General features: G+C 53.3%; 3 protein-coding genes across 3 annotated transcripts; 2 read left to right on the top strand and 1 right to left on the bottom strand.

Moving 5' to 3' along the window:
* Positions 1–227: 227 nt before the first annotated feature.
* Positions 228–12,984, top strand: LOC6602878. Its single transcript, XM_026993853.1, has 5 exons — positions 228–740; positions 1,054–4,036; positions 4,120–7,121; positions 7,221–9,583; positions 9,653–12,984. Exons 2-5 carry the CDS (start codon positions 1,105–1,107, stop codon positions 12,378–12,380), a joined length of 11,025 nt encoding a protein of 3,674 aa, XP_026849654.1. The 5' UTR covers positions 228–740; positions 1,054–1,104; the 3' UTR covers positions 12,381–12,984.
* A 369-nt stretch (positions 12,985–13,353) lies between these two features.
* Positions 13,354–16,447, bottom strand: LOC113566778 (heat shock protein 60A). The gene is made up of 3 exons (XM_026993858.1): positions 16,417–16,447; positions 14,170–15,540; positions 13,354–14,108 (listed from the first exon to the last, which is right to left on the bottom strand). The coding sequence occupies exons 2-3, from the start codon at positions 15,538–15,540 to the stop codon at positions 13,758–13,760; spliced, it is 1,722 nt and encodes a 573-aa protein (XP_026849659.1). The 5' UTR covers positions 16,417–16,447; the 3' UTR covers positions 13,354–13,757.
* Positions 16,448–20,188: 3,741 nt separating this feature from the next.
* On the top strand, positions 20,189–23,836 carry LOC6602877. The gene is made up of 3 exons (XM_002027876.2): positions 20,189–20,913; positions 21,571–22,617; positions 22,684–23,836. Exons 2-3 carry the CDS (start codon positions 21,744–21,746, stop codon positions 23,607–23,609), a joined length of 1,800 nt encoding a protein of 599 aa, XP_002027912.1. The 5' UTR covers positions 20,189–20,913; positions 21,571–21,743; the 3' UTR covers positions 23,610–23,836.
* Positions 23,837–24,080: the final 244 nt, after the last annotated feature.

The following is a 24,080-nucleotide window of genomic DNA, read 5'->3' on the forward strand; positions in this document are numbered from 1 at the left end:
TGCGTTTTATATTTGAAGAGTATCGATATCTCGATGATTTCAGCTGAATCTGGATATGGGAAAGTGTGGACACACTGCTAACCCGACCATTTTGACGCGATTTCGGAGCCCCACTCTTCTCATAAGAAAAACACATTTAACTCGACAGTATACAAAATCTGATATGTGTGCGTGAACAATATATAAATATGAGTTAAATAGTTAAAATCAAATTAGTGGATAACAAGTGCACGCACCCATTAATGGGATAGCGTTAAATAATAATAAATGGATAAAAATGCTACCTGCAGCCGCCGCTGCTTCTTGTGCAAGAGAGAAAAATCGTTCTTGTTCACCACTGCCACACTCCTCAGTGACAGTATCGTCGTCCTGCTGCCATCGCCATCGCCGCCGTCGTCGTCTGCTTCCCCTGCCCCTGTCCGTTCCTTTGCTCTACGCACGCATCGATTTGGGCTGAACGTTAGATACCTCCTAACGCAGTTGTTAGGGTGGAAAAAAATAATAAGTACATAATAAATAAAACAAATGCAATGCTGTGCGATTCTTTATTTGAGAAAATACTAAAATACAATATCCGGTCCAAGTGGGCTGGCCGCCACACGGAGGGAAACGAAGAATTAAAGTGCAATACCACAGGGGCATGGACAAATAAAACGGAATCAAACGAGCCCCAATCGAAACAAACAAATTGAAACAGAAGGCGGCACATGCAGTCGTTTCTAAATCATTAACGTGAACGGGTAAACACAACAAAATAAAACATAATCAAATATTTATTGGACATATTTGGATATATATATATGTGTGTGTGTGTGTGTAGGTTCATATTTCACCCATGACTGTGTGCTGCTCAAGCACTCTTTTAGAGTTGTTTCTGAGTGGAATATATGTGCGTGTATATGCACGTGTGCATGTGTGTGTGTGCGTGTGTAGTTTTTGTTTTTCCACATTTTGCCTCTGTCTCTGCTTCTTCTCATAATTGCGGTTTATTTGTCAACAAAAAAAATAAGAACTAAAAAAAATTATCAAAAATTGCATTTGCTCCTTTTCCAGAAATATAAATATAAATTTGTGCAACGAAACGGTTAATCAAGTGGCTTCCCCATGAAGACTATGTCGCGCTTCGGCCTGCGCCGGGGCTTCAAGCTGTCCGAGGAGCAGGTCAATGGCAAGAATCCAATTGGACCAATAGCGGCGATCAGACCGTCGCCAGCTGGTCCATCCGGACGGAAGAAACGGCAGCTGAGGCACGAACAAGACGACGACGATGAGGAGCAGCAACAGCCACTGCCACTCCCACACCCACACCCACACCCACACCAACTCCCACTGACACTGGAAGAGGAACAGGAACAGGAACAGAGAGAGGGACAGGGGTCAAGTGCTCAGCAACAGCCATCACTGATCTGCAGATTACCCCTGGAGCGTCTGCCCCGACTGGTGGAGAAGCTCAAGATTCTCATAGAGGACCGGCCGCGGGAAAGAGACCTTGACCTTGATTCTGGCCCGGGGTCCGGCCAAAAGAAAGTCTTGTGTTTGTACTGTGATAGAAAGTTCGCCTCTGGCAAGCTGCAGGGCAAGCATGTGGACAAGTTCCACACGGAGCGGCAGGAGAGGCGCTGCAGCGGTCGCTCCACCAGCAGCTCCGGAAGCTCGCATCCAACCGGAGGATTTCCCGGCTGCCAACACTGCTCCGGCAGCAGGAAGCACTCGATGCTGCCACAGATATGTCTGCCCGTCAAGCATCTGGATCAGCTGTTCCTCCACCTCATCCAGATGCATGCGGACAAGTACTTTGGCTGCCAGCCGTGCCGACTGCGCTTTCAGGATGCCGACCAGCTCACCGGCCACCGGCGACAGCACCACCACCTGGAGGAGCCGCCATCGCCAAAGCCCGGACTGATGGGAGCCGACGAGCCGGTGCTCTTTCGCCTTGGTCTCACCCAGAACCGCTTGCCCAGTCACCGGAACCGGCAGCGGCGGGCAGGTGACGACGAGCAGCCGCCCCTGGCCATGCCCCACAAGTCAAGGAGCAGCAGCCGGGCGGCAGCCCAGCGACAGCACCAGCAGCAGCAGCACATGCCGGCGACCGCCATTCAGCCCATGGGTCAAGGCCATAGCCATGGGCAATCCCATCTGGACGCAGCTCCAGACGCTGTCTTCCGGCAGCCCAGCTCCTCGGCCTGCGTCGCGGTCAGCTCCAGCTCCAGCGGCAGCGCCAACTCGCATGTGTTTGATGAGAACTTCTACAAGGATGTCATCCTGAATGTCCAACAGAATCTGCAGAACTATCTCGATGGACGGCTCCACACCTCCCCCATAGCGTCAGTATCAGCATCAGCATCAAGTGGCGCCTCTGGCTGTGGCTCTGGCTCCATGACCACATCCACATCCCAATCCACAGCCACAGCCACATTCACATCCGACCTGGTTATGCTGCATGGTTCTAGTCAAACGAGCCACGCCAGTGCCTACCCGACCCTGCTGACATCGGAACAGTTCGGCTCGACGGCGGAGCTGCTGCCGCCGGCAAAGTTCCGGCGACGGCCCCACACGAAGCACAGCTGGAAGTGGAAGTGGGACTATGTAAAGAAGTTTACGATCATCAACGAGGGCGGGCGGCTGGTGAAGAAGCTGAAGCAGCCCACGTTCCTTGGCCTGCGCGATCTCTCGAAGCTGGACATGTGGACGCAGCTCACGATGCGCCAGAAGCACGATGTCTCTCTCGCCATCGCCCGCAGCTGCAATGGCGGTGGGGGGGCGGACGGGTGTGGGGACAGGGATAGGGACCGTAATCACAGGCAACTGGAGCAGCAGCGTCTGCTCGAGCAGCTCAATCTCATACTGGACCACCGTCTGCTGCCGCACATCATCCTCGAGCAGAACGAGCAGGCGGTGATTAAGTGCGAGAGCGAGGAGGACCCCAACCTGGCGGACTACGGATGTGTCCAGGGGACGATCCAGGAGGATCTACTGGCCCAGAATTTCGCCGACGAGAGTTTTCTCTCTCTGCTGCAGCTCCAGCCGCGGCAGGGGACCAGCCCCGAAAGGATCATGATCAGGGACCGAGAACGGGACCGGGACCGGGACCGAGAACGGGAGCAGGACCAGGACCAGGACCAGGACAAAAAGATGACATTTTCTTCGCTGGTGCTGAGCGGAGAGTGGGCGCGACCGCGCCTCTATCTGTGCATTTGCTGCGGGGCCAAGTTCGACCAGCGAAAATCGCTGGAGGAGCACAAGACGTTCCGTCACTCGCACATATATGCCACGCACTACGAGGTGGTGGGCAGGGAGCTGCTGGCGGGGAACCTGCTGCGCCACCTCTTCATACCCAAGCGGGCACTGGGCCGGTTCGCGGCGGAGAGCAACTGCGTTCGCTGGCCGCAGCACAAGCAGGAGGAGCGCGTGCAGCCCGAGGAGGAGACCACCTCCTCGTCCACCTCATCCAGATCATCGTTCGAGGCTTCCACACCGACGCCGACGCCCACGCCCACGCCCATGTCCAATCTGGAACACCAGCAGCCGTCGCCCGCTTCCGGGACAGGGACGACCTCCTCGTCGTCCTGTTCGCCGAGCTCGTCCTCCAACTCCAACTCAAACTCCCACTCCACCTCTCACTCCCATTCCCATTCGCATTCTACCTCCACTTGCACGGCCGCCACGTCGTCCTCTTCGGCTCCGCTGAGCTGCACGAAGTGCGGACGAAAGTGCAGCGGCCTTATGGATCTCTACCGCCACATGCTGGACTGCTCCGGCGACTACATCTGGTCGCTGGCCAAGAAGCGGAAATACCGCTACTACTGCGGCACCAAGAAGCGTCGCCCCTGCTCCAAGAGGCCGCTCAAACAGTTTTCCAGCCGGAAGAAGGAAAAGCTCGAGGACTCCCTGGAGGGCGACGCCGAGGGAGAGGCAGAGGCGGAGGCCGAAAACGAGGACGATGGCGATGGCGAGGCGGAAGGCGAGGGCGAGTGCGAGGAGAGCGGCTCCAATTCGTCGAAGATGAAGAACTCCCCCCGCCAGAGACCCAGCGATGGTAAGTTTCTAGCAGTTCCATGCAGCACTGTCCCCGAAATTGATTCAACTTTCCGCTTTCTTATCCTCCCCCCCTTCTTGCAGCCGAGTCCATACGGAAAATGCTGGAGAACTTGCCCCCCAAGCGCGTCTGCAAGAAGATCTTCCCTGTGGACAACAAGGCCAAGCGCAAGTCGAAGAACAAGTCCAAGTCCATGTCCAAGTCGAAGTCCATGTCCAAGTCGAAGTCCATGTCCAAGTCCAAGTCCAAGTCCATGTCGAAGCAGCAGAGGAGCACAAAGAAGATATACAATCAGCATCTGCTACGCAACACCCGGTCCTCGGTGGTGGCCGCCGCCTCCGCTGCCGCCGTGGCAGCATCGCAACAGAAGCGATGCCGCCGCAAGCAGAAACAACAGCAACAGCAACAGCAACTGCAGAAGAAGCAGCAGCAACAAAAGTCAAAATTGGCCGCAGGAGGAGCCAAATCCCCCACTCCATTGTCAGCCATTGAGTCAGAGTCACAGCCGAAGCCACGGTCACAGTCACAGTCACAGCCGGAGGTAAAGCCCCCAGCCACATTCACTGCCAATTCAAGACCTCTCGTTGATGCCAAGCCAGCGCTGGCGCTCCTTCAAGTTGCGAATCCCGATAAAGTGCCTCCACCGCCCACTCCATCCGGCCAGGAGTTGGAGCTTGAGCTGGATCTGGAGCCATGCACAAGGCACGAGGCTCGCGAGGCTGCCTCGCCCACGCCCAGCAAGCAGCTGATGCCCACGCCGCCGACCACGCCTGCTCCGGCCATCAAGTCCTCGCCAGTGGCGCCGCGACTCTCCTCCGCCAGCAGCCGGCAGCCCAGCTCAAATGTGGGGGTGAAGCGCAGCAAGAGGATTAGCGACTGCATCGCCATGCTCACGGGGAAGCTCGAGGAAAAGATGAAGACTGAGCAGGTGCCGCTGCCGCCACCGCCACCGCCAAGGCCAGCGCCGCCGCCACCGCCGGCGCCCGAGAAAGAGGAGGAGAAAGACTGCAAGACGCTGCCCCCAAAAGCTGTTGCAGAGAAGGAGCTGCCGGAGGCCAAAACGCCCAAGCGGAAGGCCATGTCGCGGCGCATCATCAAAGTGGATGCCACACTGGGGCCCAGGCACGAGGCAGAGCAAGCCGAGCCGCTGGAGAAGCCGCAGGAGAAGCCTCTGGCTGCGGCAGAGCCAGTGCCAGTGCCAGTTCCCGCTGCCGTATCTCCGCCAGAACTAGCGCCAGTTGTGGCTGTTGCAGCTCCTGCACCTGCTCCTGCTCCTGCTCCTGTTCCTGTTCCTGTTCCTGTTGCTCTTCCCATTCCTGCTCCCTCTGTGGTTCTTGCAGTACCCATGGCTGCCGTGCCCCCTGCAGTTCCCACGTTTGGTGGCATTCCGCGGCGAACCCCCACCAAGGCAGCAAGCAAGCAATTGGCAGTCCCCCCGACGCCCCCCTCGCCGACGGTAGCTGCCCTCAAGCTGTATCCAGCAGAACAGCAACCACAGCCACAGCCATTGACCCCACCGGTGCCCTTGCCCGTGCCCGTGCCCGTGCCCCATGCCACTGGGCCCATGCCTCTGGGACTGCAGGGGATGGGTGCTCCGTCGGGATCCGTTCATGGCAACATGAATCTGGTGGCGAAACTGCCGTTGTATCTGCCGCCTGCCCAGCTCCATCCACACGCAAATTCAAATCCAAATCCGAATCCGAATACGAACGTCAATCCCATCATGTACGTGGTGGAGCCGCAGCCGCTGAACCTGACCAGCCAGCGCGGATGCCTCCAGAAGCCAATGCTGCCGAGCACCGAACGCGGCGACGGCTGCCACACGGGACTGCACCATCGCTCGAGTGGAATGCCCGCCCGGCGTCAGACTATTTGCGGCTTCGAGGCACGCAACGTTCTGGCTCTGGAGATGGACATGGACAAGCCGCTCGACTTGTCCCAGAAGTCGGCGAGGAAATCTTCACCAGCGCCGGTTGCGGCTCCAATGCGGGTGCCCCAGGAGATGGCGATGCCCATGCCGCTGCCGATGCCGATGCCCATGCAGATTCCGATGCCTCTGCCGATGCCGATGCCTCTGCCGCTGCCCCTGGTAACAGCTCCTGCCGGACCAGCTGCTCCCCCACTGCAAGCTCTTCCAGGGCCCGTTCCAGCTCCAGTTCCAGTTCCTCTTCTCGGGCCAGCGGCTAGTGCAGCTCTCGGGCCGGTTTCACTGGCCTCGCACTACTACTCGAACCTGGACCTGCTCAAGATACCCCAAGTGCGCAATCCTGGCACTGCCACTGCCACGGGGACTGGCACTGCCACGGGGACTGGCACTGGCACTGGGGCTTCCCCATCCAATGTGATCCTCGCTGGCGCTGCCACCATCCCCGTGCATCTGCCCAAAGCAACGGGCGGAAAGAAACGCTCGGTTGAGGCGTCGGGCGGCAAGAAGGAGTACGGCGGCAAGGGCCTGCCGAAGGGATGCCTGCGCATGGACGAGGTGGTCAACAATCACATTGACGACGCCATCAACTCGGTCATACTGGCGGTCCAAGCCAGTCTGCCCGACGACGACGACAAGGAGAGCGAAAAGGCGCCGCCACAAGTCCTTCATCCGACCAGGCCGGGCAACTACATCGTCGCCACGGCTGCCGCCACAGCCGCCGTCACAGCCACCACCGCTGGCATGATATTTGCCCCGACCTCGATGGGGGAGAAGGGTCTGGCCAGCTTAGCCGGCGTTCCGACTGTTCCGGCTGTTCCTTCTCCCGCTCCACCCCAGACGGCAGCATCAGTGAAGACTCTTCTGACGCCAAAGAAGCGTTCAATGCGCTCCAAGACCATCGACTGCCGTTCCGCTTCGCTCGCCCCGGAAGAGCCACCAGTGGAAGCACAGCTGCAGGGCGTCCAGTCCGTGCCGCCAGTCAATGGAGAGACCAAGACGGACGGACGTCTGCCTGCAGTTTACTCGAAAGTATCCGCACCCACGTCCCAGGCACCGGTGACGCTTGTGGAACCTCCTCCGCCTGTTGAATGCATAAAGGAACATACGCCGGAGCCAGAGCCGGAGCCAGAGCCAGAGCCGGAGCCGGAGCCGGAGCTGGAGAGAGAGCTGCAGCTGGAGCTGGAGCCAGAGGTGGAGGTGGAGCCCGAGCCAGAGCTGCCCGCTCGGTCTGCTGTTGATCCTTTGCCTGTCGTGGAGATGGTCCCACTGTCGGCGCCCTCTGTGGCCGTGTCCGTCATTTCCATTGCTCCGGCACTCCCAGCACTGCCGCCCCTGCCGCCGCGCAGTGTGACGCCCACGCCCACGGTCGAGACAAACTGCAGCTCGCTGCTGGAGGAGCACAGCAGCAACATGAACAACAACACCTCCTCGGGCTTCCACAGCCTGGCGCAGTCCGAGCTGCCCAGCGTCCAGGATCAGTCGGCCACGGCGGCGAGTACTCTGGAGGCGACAGAAGATCTGCCGGCGCAGGCGCAGGTGCAGGTGCAGGAGCAGCCGCAGGAGGAGGAGGAGCAGGCTCCGGTCACAAAAAAGAAGCAGCGACGTCGCAGGAAGAACGAGCTGGCGGCCATTGTGGCCGACCAGCTGCTGGAGAGCTTTAAGATCGACAACGCCCGCCGAGACAACCTCAAGAAGCTGGAGAACCTGGCCTACGAGAAGAGCGAGGACCTGCTGCTGACGGGCATGCTGCTCATGTCCAGCACCAAGCGGAACGCGGCCATGGCCCCCGCCCTGTCCACCGCATCCACATCGAAGCCGTCTCGGAACTCGACAGCGCGCGAGGCGGCAGAGGCGGCTCCAGCTCCGGCGACGGCGCCGGCGCCGACTCTTCCTGTCAGGGGAAGGCCGAAACGGCGACAGAGCTGCTACTACCGCAGCCGGGGCAAGGGGGCGGGCGGAAAGGCGACCAACGAGAACATCAGCATGCTCAAGTCGACCCTGGAGTCCTTCTCGATCGGGATCGAGAAGCAGCTGCTGGCCAAGGAGGCGAAGGAGGCCAAAGAGGCGGCCGCCCTGCCGGCAGTGCCGCCGGCCGCCTCCATACTGCGGCCGAGCATCCTGAGCAGCGCCGCCAAGAAGCAGATGTACCAGAAGCGGGAGGCGGAGCTGGAGCTGGAGCTGCAGAAGGAGAAGGAGCGGACAGTTCCGGCCACGGCGGCCACCTTCAGCCGGGATCCTCGCCTGAACAAGAACATACACAAGGAGCAGCCGGAGCATGTGCAGGCCACAACCTCGGCCCTGGCCACGGCGGTGCCGGCGGCGGGCGACAGCGTCGAGGAGGAGGACAACTACCTCACGGAGATCGCGAAGAACGTGAACGAGAAGATCATGTCGGCCACCACCAACGAGGACTTCGAGTTCGCCCACGACGAGTTCGACCAGGGGGAGCAGGACGGCCGCATGGACCCCGACCAGGACAAGTTCTACCGACCGCAGACGTCCATGAGTGTGCGCAGTGCCCCCAACCTGAACGACGAGCACTCGAACTTCGGCTCCATCTGCGACGAGAACACCAACACGGAGCTCATGGACATGGACCTCGACGACGAGATGAGCGTCTACACGAGCTACTCGCAGGACCTGGGTCGCGGCGGGCGTGGCCGGCGACGCCGGAGGCGGCGTAGCGTCCTCCTCACGCGGCCCAAGAAGCGCACGCAACGCAGCCTCGTCGATGCGGAGAAGTACTCGTGCTCCCTCTGCGGCAAGAGCTTCTTCACGGCCACCTCTCTGTCCAAGCACAACATGACCCTGGCCCACGTCTCGAAGCTGTCCGAGCAGGAGTACCTTCAGTCGCAGACGGCGCCATCGAGTCCACGCCACCTCGAGGTGGAGCCGGACCTGGCCCTGGACCTGGACCTGGACCTGGACCAGGGGCGTGGCCAAATGCAAATTCACCAACATCAGTACCAGCAAGATCCACCGCCGATGCAGCAGATTCGGGCCTCAGTTCTAATGCCGCCCTCCCAGATCATCCCCCATGTGGAGCACCAGCAGGAGCAGCAGCAGTACCAGCAGCAGTTGAACGAGCAAGTGCATCATGTCATCACCGAGGCCAGCCTGCGGCTGCACGACAACCAGCACAGTCCCTCGGGAACCTCCGCCGCCCGCCTCAATCTCAACCCAGACGAGCGGCTCTTCTACGAGTGCTGCAACATCCTCAAGAGCGCCGAGACGCCTCGCCTGTCCAGCTCCACCACGGCGGGTGCGGGCGCGGGTGCGGGTCCTCCCGCTCAACCACCCTCAGCCGCCCTTCCGGCCACGACGTCGGTGATCGTTACTGCCGGGCGGAAACAGCCGCCTCCGCCACAGCCTCCGCCACCTGCACCGCTACCGCCTCCAGCATCGCCCTCGCTATCGCCGCCTGCCTCGCCCTCTTCCTCGCTATCGCCGCCAGCCTCACCGTCGCCGTCGGCATCGCCATCTCCACCGCCACCTTCGTCGCCGTCGCCACTGCCGCCCTCGCTGCCGCCTCCAGCGCTAGAGGCGGTGGTCTGCCATCAGCCGGTCATCCAGCAGCTATTCCGGAATCCGCCCGCTGTCACGCCCACAACAACTCCCACGTAAGTCATGCTTGGTGCTGCCTCGCCACTAGATTTTTCTCAATCATCCTCATCCGTCTCTCCCAGCAGGAACCACAATCGGATGTCGCCCGGCTACTCGGCCATCTCGCAGTTCTCGGCGACCACCTCGCGGTTCAAGACGAAGGCAGCCATGAAGGGCTACGAGAACGTCAACCTGCAGCTGGACATGGTGGAGCTGGTCAAGACCGGGCGCGGCGTCTGCAAGCTCACGGAGCTGGCGGACATCGCCCTCGGCAGCGAAAAGCCTGGCGGCGACTTCATGCCGCACCTTTCACAAGGCGTTCTGCCCGGTCCCACCGTTACAGCAGCGGCTACGCCTCCGTCGGCCAGCCACCACCATATGCACCACCACCAGCAGCACCAGCAGCACCAGCAACACCAGCAACACCAGCAGCAGCCCCATTCACAGCCACCGCCAACGCCCACAGGCCACACTCGGACCACGACGACGACGACGACGCCGACGCGACCGGTGGAACAGCAGAGCTCGACTTCGTCGAAAACGATCATGCACGCGTCCATCATCAAGGCTGCGGCGGGCGTGGCCAGCTCGGCGACACTGCCGCCAGCTTGCGGTCGGATCATCATACCAGAGCGGCCGTTCAAGAATATCGGGCTGGAGGAAAAGGCCAGCATCACGTTCCAGAAGCCGAAGACGTGCGTGAACCTGCTCCAGGAGCAGGACAACAACAGCGTTTCCACCGCCAGCTACTCGGACCGGGACGACTATGACTTCGGGACACTGAGCTGCGACGGCGACGTGGAGCCGGAGCCAGAGCAGGAGCAGGAGGTGGAGCCAAACGCCCGATGTGGGGTCAGGACGGATGCTGGGGTCGCGGTGGCTGGGCCGCCGGGGGCTGGGGCAAGGGCTGTGTCCTCGTCCAGCTCGTCGACGTCCTCGTCCTCGACGCAGGAGAACACCCGCAGTCGGAGCAGGAGCAGCAGCAGCAGCTCCAGCCGAGCCACGGCCAAGACGTTCGAGAACAAGTCGCTGATCATGGGCCGCATCTTTAAGCACGCCAGCACCAAGGCGGCAGCGGCAGCAGCAGCAGCAGCGACTCCGCTGCAGCAGCTCTCCAGTCCGATGGCCGGGCCGGCGCTGGCCAAGAACAAGGCGTTGCCCAAGAACCAGGCCAATCTGGACCAGATCTTTGATGAGCTCCGAGGTGGAGGGGCGGCCAAGGTGCCAGAGGTTGAGTCCGCAGTGGGTCTGGAGAACTGGGATCGGGATGGGGATCATCCCCAACTGCACGCCCACCCCCACCCCCACCCGCACTCGCACTCGCACCCAAACACCCAGCCTCACCATCAGCAGGAGCCCATGTCGGCGCCGGCAGTGCCGACCATGCCAGCAGCCATGCCCGCTCCAAGTGCCCTGCCGCGCAGCAGGACTAAAAAGGCCAAAACAGGTCCTCCAGCTAATCCCCCCAAGAGTAGCAACAGCAAGCCGCCAGAGGTGTCGGCCGCGACCACTGCCCCCGCCTCCTCGCCATCAGCCCCGGCCTCTCGGAAGCCCCGCAAGGACCTCACAAAGCTGCAGTCGGAGCTGGGCATGAGCCCGGAGGAGATCGAGCAGCTGATCGACGAGGGCCAGCGCAAGTCGAAGCGCCGCTGTGCCACCAACCGGGCCAAGAAGCTGGTGGAGACGTGGAGCTCGGACGAGTACGAGGAGTTCCTGTCCACCAAGGACATAATAGCCCTCATCGAGCAAAAGGAACAGCAGGAGCAGCGCCGCAAGCGCAAAACGAGCGAGGCAAACGCCCAGCCAGAGCCGATTTGGGCACCAGTGGCGGCCAAGAAGACCCCAACGCCCTCCGTGATCGCCAGGCGCAAGAAAAGCGCCGCGAAGAAGCCGCCAGCGGAGCTGGAGCATCCAAAGCCGGCGACCACAGCCAAGGCACGGCAGCGAGCTAAGCCGAATCCTCGGCCTCCCCCTGCCCCAGAGCCGCCTCCGAAGACGAAGTCTAAATCAAAATCGAAAGCTCCCACCAAGGTTAAGACTCCAGCGGCCACAAAGTCTGCCAGCTCGAGAAAGAGGCGCGGCAACGGCATAGAGGACGACAGGGACAAGTCGGTTGAGCCCAAAGCAGAGCCGCCGGCCAGGACGCGCAGCTCCAGGCAGCAGACCAAGACCCTCGACGTCCCATTGGGGGAAGAGCCATTACAGCGGGAGCCGCAGCAGCAGCCGCAGGCCTTGCCCAAGCCAACGCCAACGCCGACCACTCAGCGGTCCAAGTCCCGCAGCAGCAACAGTATAGCACCACCACCTCCTCTGCCGCCTCTACCGCCTCCGCCAGCCAGGAGCAGCTCCTCCTCCACCTCCACCGCCACCGCCACAACCAACAGCAACAGCAACAACAACAACAACAACAACAGCAGCAGCAACAATAACAACAACAACAGCAGCAACAGTAACAAGAATCTGAAGGCGAAGCGGAAGTCCCAGGCGAATAAACAGTCGCCGGCGAGGCGGAAGCGACCGGCGAGCGAGAAGCAACTGTACTACTGGAGCAGCTCCAGCGACGACGAGTTCGGGCGCGTCGAGGCCGATGGGGAGCAAGATGCAGCGGTGCTGAGGGAGCAGCAGAAACAGGAGCGACAGCATCCAGAGCCGCCGGCGGGGAAGCACTTTGAGGAGAGCGAGCCGTACCAGAAGCACGGCTGGATAGTGGGGGACTCGCACAAGAAGCTGGTCAAGCTGCTGGCCATCGCCAAGGGCAGCAAAAAGGTCGAGAATTGCGGTGTGAAGCGCCGGACGCCCAAGCGCAAGTGCTAGGAGCTGGAGCTGCAGCTGGAGCCCCAGCGGGGGGAGCGGACGGAACTGAAGTCAAATCACAGCCATTAGCCATAACATAGGCCCACAGAAGGCAGCAGCGGCGCGGGCAGCCAATATATCGCTGCCATCGATCACATACTGCCATTATGTCGTCGTTAATCGTTATCGTAATCGTCATCGCCATCGCCATCGAGCAGCATCTCCTCTCCCTCCTCTTTCTGGCAGGTGGCTGGGGCCCTCAGCAACCGCTTGCGGAGTATATACAAAATATTTTTTCTTTCTTTTAAACATCTAAGCGTTACATTATTTAGGTTTTTTTTTTTTTTATTAAATGTATTTATAATTAATAAAACGAACAAAAAGCAAACAAAAAACCGAAAAACCAACAAATACACATACATTTGAGCACAACAAGTCAAAAAACGCCGCATGTCTTTGAACATCTTGAAATCCTCGAAGCATTGGGCAGGCCTCGTTGAGGCTACATATTCGAGGGTGGTCCGATAAGTACCTCAGAGGAAAAACGCAGCAGTTTGTATTGGTGTGAGGCGTGGACTAGGTGTGAGCCGGTGCGTTGTCTTGGTGATACGAGTCCCGCCTTCAGCCTTCAGTAAAAACCGAATACGAGCACTGCGGATTCGAATGTTTCTAAAAAGATTCGGCACATACTATGGCAGAACCCTTTCGCACACAATATTTTCAGCAAAGATCCGCCAAGGTTGTGAGCTTCTTTCTCGTTCTCTCAAGTATAGAGTGAGCGAGAAAAAAACTGACGCGATTCGCTGCATTCGGTCCGTTTTTGGGCGAGCGAAAGCCGAATCGCTGATCCCTATCAGATCGAACGAAGCGAGTCCCGAATGCCACCGAATCGATCCGGTAGTCCGTCCAATATGTACGTACTGTACGGCCTTCTAGATGCTTCTTTGATGGCGTTCTGCCCTACAAGGGCTCCCCTTGAAAGTCTCGCTATGTGTATAGATGTGTCATCAATGTAACTTCTGCTTTATTTTAGATTGTATAACTAACGGTATTTTTACATATATAACATGTAAAAAAATAGTAATTAAGGAATAGTTAAAAAAACGTAGAGCACGATGGAGGCGACGGCCGACAATGAAGCGAACGAGGGCGAGCCAACATCCGGCCTTTCGATGGGTCTCCCATGTTTGCCAAAGGGTAAATGCAAAGCAAAACTAAATTCCATCAAGGAAGAGAATGTGTGTGAGCGAATGAGAATAGCTGGATTCACCGACGTAAAGGATAATGGATAATGGCAGGGCTCGCTGCGACTGCTGGTGTTGTGGAGCCGGCGATGGTGCAGCTCGCTTCTTCTCTGCTGACGTCCTGCATCATGGCTTTAAAAATAGACTGATTCGCTTACATCATGCCACCCATGCCGCCCATTCCTCCCATGCCGCCCATTCCACCCATGCCGGGCATTCCCGGTGCAGCATCGTCCTTGGGGATTTCAGTGACAACAGCCTCGGCTGTGGTCAGCAGAGATGCAACACCGGAGGCATCCGTAATGGCCGTGCGCACCACCTTCGTGGGGTCAATGATGCCCTTCTCAATCAGGTTGCCGTATTCGCCCTTCAGTGCATCGTAGCCATAATCGCCAGACTGAGTCTCAACCTTTGCCACGACCATGGCTCCATCAACGCCGGCATTCTTGGCAATGGTCATGCAGGGCATGCGGAGGGCACGGCGCACGATGTCCACTCCAAGGCTCTGGAAAAGATAATCACAATATAAGTGAAAGAGTTCTCAGAAAGAATTCTGATCCAATTACCTGATCGGCATTCTGGACGGCCACGGTGTCCAGTTTCTCGATGCAGCGGAGGAGGGCAGTGCCACCACCGGGAACAATTCCTTCTTCGACAGCAGCGCGAGTGGCATTTAGGGCATCGTGGACGCGGTCCTTCTTCTCGTTCACCTCAACCTCGCTGGAGCCACCGACTCGGAGGAGGGCAACGCCGGAGGCCAGACGGGCCAGGCGCTCCTGAAGCTTCTCCTTCTCATATTCGGAGGTGGTTTCGCCAATTTGCTCCTTGATTTGGTCAACGCGACGTTGCACGTCATCCTTCTTTCCCTTGCCCTTCAGCAGCAGTGTGTCGTCCTTGGTGATGACCACCTCGCCCACCTGTCCGAGATCACTGATCTTGACATCCTCCAACTTGACGAGATCAGCATCATCGCCAAAGACAATGCCGCCTGAGGCGATGGCCATGTCTGTCAGGGTGGACTTGCGGTTGTCGCCGAAGCCGGGGGCCTTGACGGCTGCCACCTGAAGACCGATCTTCAGGCGGTTCACGACCAGAGTGCTCAGGGCCTCGCCGTCGATGTCTTCGGCGATGATCACCAGGGGCTTGCGCTGCGTGTTCGCCAACTCCAGTGCGGGAATAATGCTCTGCACTGAGGAGATCTTTTTCTCCGAAAGCAGCAGAAGAGCATCCTGGAACTCGACCTTGGCGCCCTTCGAAGAGTTGATGAAGTAGGGCGAGATGTAACCACGGTCGAACTTCATGCCCTCAATCACCTCCAGCTCATCCGTGAGGGTCTTGCCGTCCTTAACTGTGATGACACCGTCGCGTCCGACTCGCTTCATGGCCTCGCTGATCAAATTGCCAATGGCCTGATCGCCGTTGGCCGAGATGGTGGCCACCTGGGCAATCTCCTCGGGGGTTTTCACTGGGCGAGACATGGCCCTGAGGTTATCCTTGACAGTCTCCACGGCCAGCATTACACCGCGGCGGATCTCGACGGGATTGGCGCCCTTGGAGATCTTCTCAAATCCCTCTTTGGCAATGGCGCGCGCAAGAACGGTGGCAGTCGTGGTACCGTCGCCGGCCTCCTCGTTCGTGTTGTTGGCCACATCTTGGACCAGCTTAGCACCGATGTTCTGGAACTTGTCCTTCAGTTCGATCGACTTGGCCACAGTCACACCATCCTTGGTGATCTTGGGCGATCCCCACGACTGCTCGATGATGACGTTGCGACCCTTGGGGCCCATCGTCACGGCCACCGCATCGGCCAGCACATCTACGCCCTGAAGCATCATGGCGCGCACCTCGGCGCCAAACTTCACGTCCTTCGCATAGCCCCGCATCGCCAGATGGCGGCTGACGGAGGTGCGTGCAAGTGCAACAGGTAAGCGGAACATCTAGGGAGAGAGATCAATGGGTGATGAGAATCAAGAACCGACCAACAAGAACATCGTGCACGTGCTCTCGCTATTGTTTGCTTAATGCCCGCATATTCAATGTGGACTATTTACTATATTTTTTGTTTTTGATAAGCGGGCGGGCGGCTAAGGTACAGTGGTGTTTCGTCATCCGTACGAATCTATTGAAAATGATGTAAGTCCAATTGGATCGGAGAAAAATCCTATTTGCAATTGAAAACAACCCATAAAAAAATGGACTCCCTTGCCGAGAGTTCACTCTAGGAGATACAAGCCCCCACCCTCCCCACCAATCCACTCCAACGACAGCGGCCATTGATAGCGATTGTTCGAGGTCAACACCATCATAAGCATCACAGAGCCTTCCAGAAGAAATCGTTTATGTAACCCACTATACAAGAATAAATACAACTAAATCCGAGGGGGGCCCTCTTACGAAACACTAGAATGAGGCGCGAGGAGGCGTGGCCGATGCCCGGCCTACCCAGTGGCCACATGCAAGTCGCTATGACAAATGTGAAATCGTGTTAACATGCCGGCAATCAGAGGAAAACCATGTGCGCTGGGTCTCGAACATTTCTCTTCACTGGACAATGTGTCTGTGTGTGTGTGTGTGTGTGTGCGAGGACCAATCTCTTGTATTAGCATTCATATTTCACAATAAAGGCGAGTAAAATGTCCTCAAGAAACCAATAATGTTATAGAAACACGAGTTGCCGGCTCTTTGCCTAGATTGTTCCTTCTTATATAACCGAATCACACACGCACACAGACCACAATTCAGCGCAAGCTCCACGCAAATAGAGCAGAAACCTATTACGACGTCGCAATCAAAATGTATTGATTATTACTTACTTTTAATAGAATTAGCAAGCTGTTTTAACCGAAGACAAAAACTAACGTTATTTAATTTACTTAAATATTTCCACCAACTTTTGGACGCAAAAGAACTTTCTTATCGATAAGAAATACGGTCCGACCGTCAGAAACATACCGAAACATACCGAAACATACCGAAACATACGGTCTCATTTAAAAAATATACTGAAGAATTCAAGTTCTATTACACATATTCCTCGTTTTCTTTCTTCCGTTGAATATTACTAGCTATATAGAACATTTAGCCATGCCCACATAATTTTATCCGAATTATTAAACTATTCTCAACTTGACTGGCTTATTGAAAACACTTGCTTTTATTGGATTTTGCTTAAAAAAAGGTTTTAGCGAAAAAAGTCAAACAAAAAACAAGTAGCGAAATAGGTTAATCAAAACAAACGAAAAGGGAAATTCGTTCATATTGCTCAATTTTGATATTCCATTGAATAATGCTGACTAATTAAATCTCTTAGCAATGCCCACATAATTGTATCCCATTGATGAATCAATTTTCTACAAGTTTGGATAGTTTTTAATCCTTGCTTTTATTGTATTTTGGCTAAAACAAGGTTTGAACAAAATAGTTCAACAAAAAATCAGTCGCAGTGTTGCTGGTATTTAAAGACATGATGCGTGTATAGGCCTTTGTGCACCCTATTTTGTTAATTTTATATGAAGATCAAACGTAATTTATTAAGACCTTTTCTCAAATTGACATGTTTTTGAATTATTCATGTGTATTATTAGTATCTTGTGTATATTTGATACCTACTGAGCCTTGGAAGACAAACGTATTCACAATTCTATAACATCCATTTCCCCCAGGGTATGTGTGCATGGAATGGGACTCATTGTTGCAATAGCGAAACTGCGGCGAATCGGGTATTGCCTATATTTCAAGCTATATAGATTTGCTCTCTTAACTTTATCCCATAGATAAATGCATTTTCTACAAGATTGCTTCTTTAAATTACCTTTATGTATGTTATTTTGACCAAAAAACGGTTTTCAAGTAAATGTTGCCGCAACTTTTGTGTATGGAATGCGCAACATTTGTGTATGGAATGAGACTCATTGTTGCTAAAGCGAACTGGGGCGAACTGCGGCGAATTGCGGCGAATTCAAATTTCTCATATTCTTTGTTCCGTTGAATAATACTATCTATATGGAACATTTAGCCATGCCCACTCAATTTTGTACGATTGATTAGTCAATTCTATACATGATTGGCCTATTCGAAATACTTGCATTTATTGGATTTTTATATAAAATTGAAAATTAAATTAATAGATTGATGAAATTTACAAAAATACCATGGGAGCGCGGCGAAAACCAGTATTTCTACAGTATGACCCTCAGAACATCACCGAAATATACGGTCTCATTTGAAAAATATACCGAGTGGTGCGCGCCAAATCGAACTTTTTTGAATGTGAGCGACAAGGATTTAAATGTTGTCAACCGGGCCTTTATCTATGCCCACATAATTTAATACGATTAATGAATAAATTTTCTACTTAACTGGCCAGTTTTTAGTCCTTGCTTTTATTGTATTTTGACTAAACAAGGTTTTCAAGTAAATGTTGCCGCAACATTGTGTATGGAATGGGACTCATTGTTGCTAAAGCGAACTGCGGCGAACTCAACTTCGATTCAAAAAACGACCAATTCTTTGTTCCGTTGAATAATACTATCTATATGGAACATTTAGCCATGCCCACTCAATTTTGTACGATTGATTAATCAATTCTATACATGATTGGCCTATTCCAAATACTTGCATTTATTGGATTTCTATATAACATTGAAAATTAAATTAGTAGATGACAAAAATACCATTTAGCACTAAAAAACACCACATGGGAGCGCGGCGAAAACCAGTATTTCTACAGTATGACCCTCAGAACAGCAGCGAAATATACAAAATATACCGAGTGGTGCGCGCCAAATCTAACTTTTTTGAATGTGACCGACAAATGTTGTCAACCATTACCGATTCAACAAATACGACGATTCCCTCAATTTTGATCTTCCGTCCAATATCAGCCATATAGAACATTTAGCCATGCCCACATAATTTTATCCGATTAAGGAATCAATTTTCTACTTGACTGGTTTGTTTTAAATACTTGATTTGTTTTCTTGCTACGGCAATTGCTGTTTATGCTCTTCAACTACAATATACCGTCTCGTATGATGAAAAACCGAACTTATCCCACTTATGCCCTCTCTATTTAAATAGTTCAGCTAATTGAGGTAAATGGCGAAAACTATTAACGATTGTAAATTCTTCTTGTAGATCCATCCTATCCTTCCCTTTAACTTGCAAAAAACTCCACGAACTCCACCTGAACTGCGCTAAAATGATTAAATTTTCATTATTTTCGGTGGAAAATTTAAATACCCCCTTGGCTTATAATAGGTTAATCGTTCTCCATCAAGGATTGGAAACCATATTGCTTAATTTTAATGTTCCGTCAAATATTATAAGCCATATAGAACATTAAGCCATGCCCACGTAATTTTATCAGATTAATAAATTAATTTTCTACTTAACTGGCTTTTTTTTAATCTCTGCTTTTATTGTATTTATTGTAAAAAAAAGGTTTAAACGAAAAAGTTCAACAAAAAAAAGAGTCGTTATATTGCGTGTAAGACGTAGTATAGGCCTTTGTATACCCTATTTTGTTAAATTTATATGAAATTATAAATATTGATATGAAGATAAAACGTAACTAATAAAGACCTTTTCTCAAATTGACGTGTATATGATGAGTGTTTTGTATATATATCTCGATCCTGATACCTATTATTGGTCTCTGTAAGAGGACAAAAAACTGCAACATATCGTTGTGATATTTAAAACAGAGACTAAACTGTTTTTGCCTGGGATGACAAAAATGTTCTCAATTCTATAATATCCTTTCCTTGGAATCAATTTTCTACTTTAATGGTGAACTTTAAGTTCTAATCTTTATTAAATTATCAATAAAATAAGGTTTAAGCAAAAACGGTCAACAACAATTATCACTAAATTAATGTTTACATGAAAAATGATTGACCCTGTTTTCAAAAAATTTATATTTTGGCAGTTCTACACGATTTCTACATGATTGGATAAGCAAAATATTAGAAAATACTATGAAAAGTATAAACTTGTTCATGGTGCTCGAGCTTGGTGTCTAAGCTGCCAGTATATATAATAGAATATAATAATAAATTTGGTGGTGATATTTAGTATTTAAAAAGTTTATATAATATGGATATTTATTACCAACGAATGCCCGCGACTTTTAATTCTACTTATCGATACATAAGTACTTAATCGGTACTACCGCGATTTATATTGTATATATCTTTCGATTATAGAATTGGATGTTCAACAACACTGTAAAATCGGTCTGGCAGCACTGGCCGCAATTTCATTGGCAATTTTAAATCTAACTGTAAGAAAATTCGAACTAGCCAAGTGGAACTTTGGTGTTTAAATGTTTGTTAATTATTGACAAGCCACTGTGTGTGGTTTTTCCAACCAGCCGTTATTATCGTAGACACACAAGGTATTGCATGCACATTTACATACTAAATAAGTGCACGAACTACTACTATGCCGTGAATGTATGGTATGCAAGGAGAAGGAGAAAACAACCGACAGCAGCCTTCCAGGCCCAGAGCCATAGCTCGTGGAATGCGGCTTAGCAAGTTGGAAGCCGTTGCGACCATTGATATCGTTTGCTTGTATCGTTTTTCTTTACCTGTGTATCAGTGCATGTGTGTGTGTGTGTAACAGAAGCTGTGTCTGTGTGCGCGTATCCATGTGCTGATCAGGTTTGTTGCACAGTGGGTCGCATTCGGGCAACGCAACTTCCTTGCCACGGTGTGGCACCCTATCCAGTGACAGCCTGATCTTTGTCCACTGTGGCAACGATTGGAATCCTCATTGGTATTGGTATTTTTGTGGTGTCTGTCTGCCGTTGGCTCGTACCCTTGCTCACCTGTACATTCACGTCTGTGTGCCCGCCCGTTCACTTGTTAACTGGTTGTGCGAATAGCTGGCATCGGCCCCCGGCGGCTAGAATCAACGGCTGATGCGACGCGGACTACGGCATGGACGACTAAGAGCCGCGACGGATAGTCGTAGTTGTCACTCGGTCGTCGGTTGTTGATGTTTTTCAAAAAATAACCATATCAATATACACATATAGTATGTACATATAATCTTCACATCGTTCACTTGTCGCCTGCACAACGGCCACGGCGGCTATGTTTCGTTTTGTTTGGTTAATCTGTGTTGACTGGAGACGCCTCCAGGCGGCAGCCTGAAAATTGATTTCACTCACATTCATTACCAATTATCGGTATGTTTCGGCAGTTTTTTGTTGTTTTTTTTTTATATGAGAATGGATATGACCGCCATGTAAATGTCACAGGCCAAGAGCCGAAATTAACAAAAACCAAAAACAGAATACAGAGGTAAACTTGTTTTACAAACCTGCCAATTGCAATTCTCCATTCTCTGATCTTTTTTTGTCTTCTTTACTTTTTGGCCGAAAATTAATATAAATCTCGCGAGTGTGGTGTCTTTTTTTTCATTATTTTTGTGCTGTGGAAAGTTCTAAATTGTGATAAAATTGTGAAGAAACGAAAACCGTTTGCTCAGCGGAATAATCAGCTATATCGCTTCCGAGTAATTGAATGCAAAGTTCCATAGAATCGGTGCAGCTTTGTGGGAACCAGCCACATACATGGCTACTTTCTGTTGTGGTCGTTGTTGTTGTGATCTTTCTGCTGAAATGCAGAAGAACCGTTACAATTGTCCATTGCCGCAGCAGGGCAGCACTCTCGGCGTCTCGCTCCACCCCATTGAAGTTTCCATTTCGCTGCAAGCGTGAGAATATTTAGCTCTCTTCTGCTTTTGCTTTTTATTACAAGACTAAAGAACTAAGAACTTATCCGCCAACTAATTACTCAATATACCCACACTAATGCAGTTTTTGTACAACATTTATGGGAAAGTTTAATAAGCATGCATATGTATGTATGTATGCATGTGAAAGTGCAGGGAATGGAAATGCAAAAGACAGATCACTACTGAATAGGTTTTCATACACGATTCGAATTCCATTGCAGATAGAAAAAGCGTTGCATCTTTTCGTCATTTGGAATCATCATTCACATATCTGCCCATCCATCCATCCATCCAATACACCTGTTTCGCTCAGAATGTGTAGCGCCGTTGAGTCGGAAGCAAACGTGGCGCCATCTAGCGAGCGTTGAACCGCATTTGAAGCCAATTACAGGAAATGCTGAAGCACGCCTCCAATGCGAGCAGTGCCTCTGCCTCCGCCTCCGCATCTGCCACCGTCCCACTGCCCGTGCCACCGGTTACAGTGGCTTTGCCGCTCAATGGACAGCTGCTGCGCACCGCTTCAGCTTGTGCCAACAGTAGCACAAACAGCAGTAACAACAACAACAACAACAGCCACAACGGGAACGGAAGCAGTGGAAGCGGCAACAACACACCCTCCGTTCCAGCAGGGGCAGCAACAGCCGCTGCAGGAGCAGGAGGAACAGCAGCAACCACCACCACCACGAATGGCCCTGTGTCAGCCACTGCTGCAGCTGGGGCAGGCTCGCCAACACCCGCAGCAGCTGCCTTGGCCAGCACGGCACGCAACATTCACCTGCGACCGCCCCAGCCACAGCCGCAGCAACAGCCCCTGAACATATCCGCTCTGAATGCATCCACCTGCAGCACCCTTCTCAATGGCGGGTGCCGAGTTTCAAATGCCGCCTCCAATCTTCTTAACATTGCCATGCCAACGACCCCCACGCCACTGAAACCGCTGACGCCATTGACGCCCCTCACTCCCAATGGACACTGCAACAGCAATGGTAGCCTGCACCATCACACCTACACGAACCAGCACATCCTGGCCAGCAGCCACCACCAGCAGCAGCAGCAGCAACAGACGCTGCCGCTGCCGGCACAGCCTCAGTTGTCCCACTCCCTGATGCAGCCACAATCGCCACAGCAGCCGCAACATATCAGCCAACTTCAACAGCACAATTACAGCAACTGCAATAATCTGATGGGGAATCCGATCCTCCAGAAGCTGTCCAAGCCAGGACCATCGCCTCGCGAAGCCCTCACCAGTCTGGGTCTGCTGTGCTTGAGTGAGTGCACACAACACACACCATTCGGATTCTCGTCTACCATCTGACCATCTGATTTGTTTTCAGGTTCCCTGCTTCTGGCGCTGCTCTCGCTGATCTTCCTGCTGAAGATCTCGCCGAATGGGCGCGATGATGCCCTGTCCAGGGGCGTGAGCAGCGAGGACTTTATCATCGTTTACGACGTGACCCTGGCCTTGTGTGCCCTGTCGCTCTCCCTGAATCTCTGTTGCCTGCTGGTCTGCGCTATTCAGTTCCTGTTCGCCGTTAAGCTGCGTTCGCCAGCCTTCGAGGGGCGCGACAACAAGTATCTGGAGAAATCGAGTGCCAGTCGCACGTGTGCGGTTAGCGGATTCTTCATCTCCATCCCGGTATTCCTCACCGGCATCATTCTCTACACCTTCAATCACTTCCACTCGACGCCCGCCATCATCACCAGCGTCCTCATCGGCGTGGGTATCGTCTTTTGCGGCGGCGCCATGGTCCACAATGTGTTCGTCTGGCAAAAGGAGAAGACCATCAGCTATCGCAGTGCCCCGCTGCACGGGACTCTTGTGGGATCTCTGCCACACAACATGTCGCTGCTATCGGCGGCCCAGCTGCCACTGCCATTGCCGCTTTCTCTTCCGCCAGTACAGTTCCATGCTGCCTCTCCGCCACCAGTGGCCCCGCCACCAATGCAGCTCTACCAGGGCCACCATGCCTGCATGTTGCAGCCCACCTCGGTGACACCTGTCTCGCCGAACCACTCGCACGGTAGCTTCAATCCCCTGCTCTGCAACAACACCATGGGTGGCGGAGGTGGAGCCATCAATTCATCATTTCTTGTCCGCCCGGCCACGGCGACGCCCCCCACGCCGAAGCCCATAGGCGGGGGAGCCGGAAGCTGTCTGGTGGGTCGCGAGGCCAGCGGGTCAGTCAGTCCGGGCATCCCGCCCACGCTCGACATGAGCAACATCACAATCTCCCTGCACGAGCTTTCCACGCTCGTCTAGACGAGCACAGCATAGCGCACCTAGCCCACTGATTAATCAGTTTTAGACGTTAGCTAGTAGATACAGACATACTCGTAGACCTAGGCGTAGACGTAGACGAAATCCACCGTAAAACGTTGGTCTGCTGCTGCTGCCAATGTCCCCTTCTTGCCGATTTTCAATCATAAGTTTCATAAGGACAACTGCTGTATATATCTGTACATATCTATCTATTTTAAGTATCGACTTGGAAGTAAATGTAGTTTTAATTTTAAATTAAAATTCTACTCAAAAATGTGTATTTTACATTGTGGTGGTAAACAAAAAATTAGCTGATAAAAAATTAAATTTTGGCGCGTAAAAATGAGCGATCCGGCAACACCCAAACGGGTATAGAGGGCGCCTTGTTCAAAAAGAGGGCGCGAGCGCTGGGATCATCGGCGATTCGGAGGTAGATCGCTATCGATATCGATAGCAAACGCGCGGCAGTGT

Source organism: Drosophila persimilis, unplaced genomic scaffold (genome assembly GCF_003286085.1).
Source record: "Drosophila persimilis strain 14011-0111.01,24,50 unplaced genomic scaffold, DperRS2 tig00000910-arrow-arrow-pilon, whole genome shotgun sequence".
NCBI lineage: Eukaryota > Metazoa > Arthropoda > Insecta > Diptera > Drosophilidae > Drosophila > Drosophila persimilis.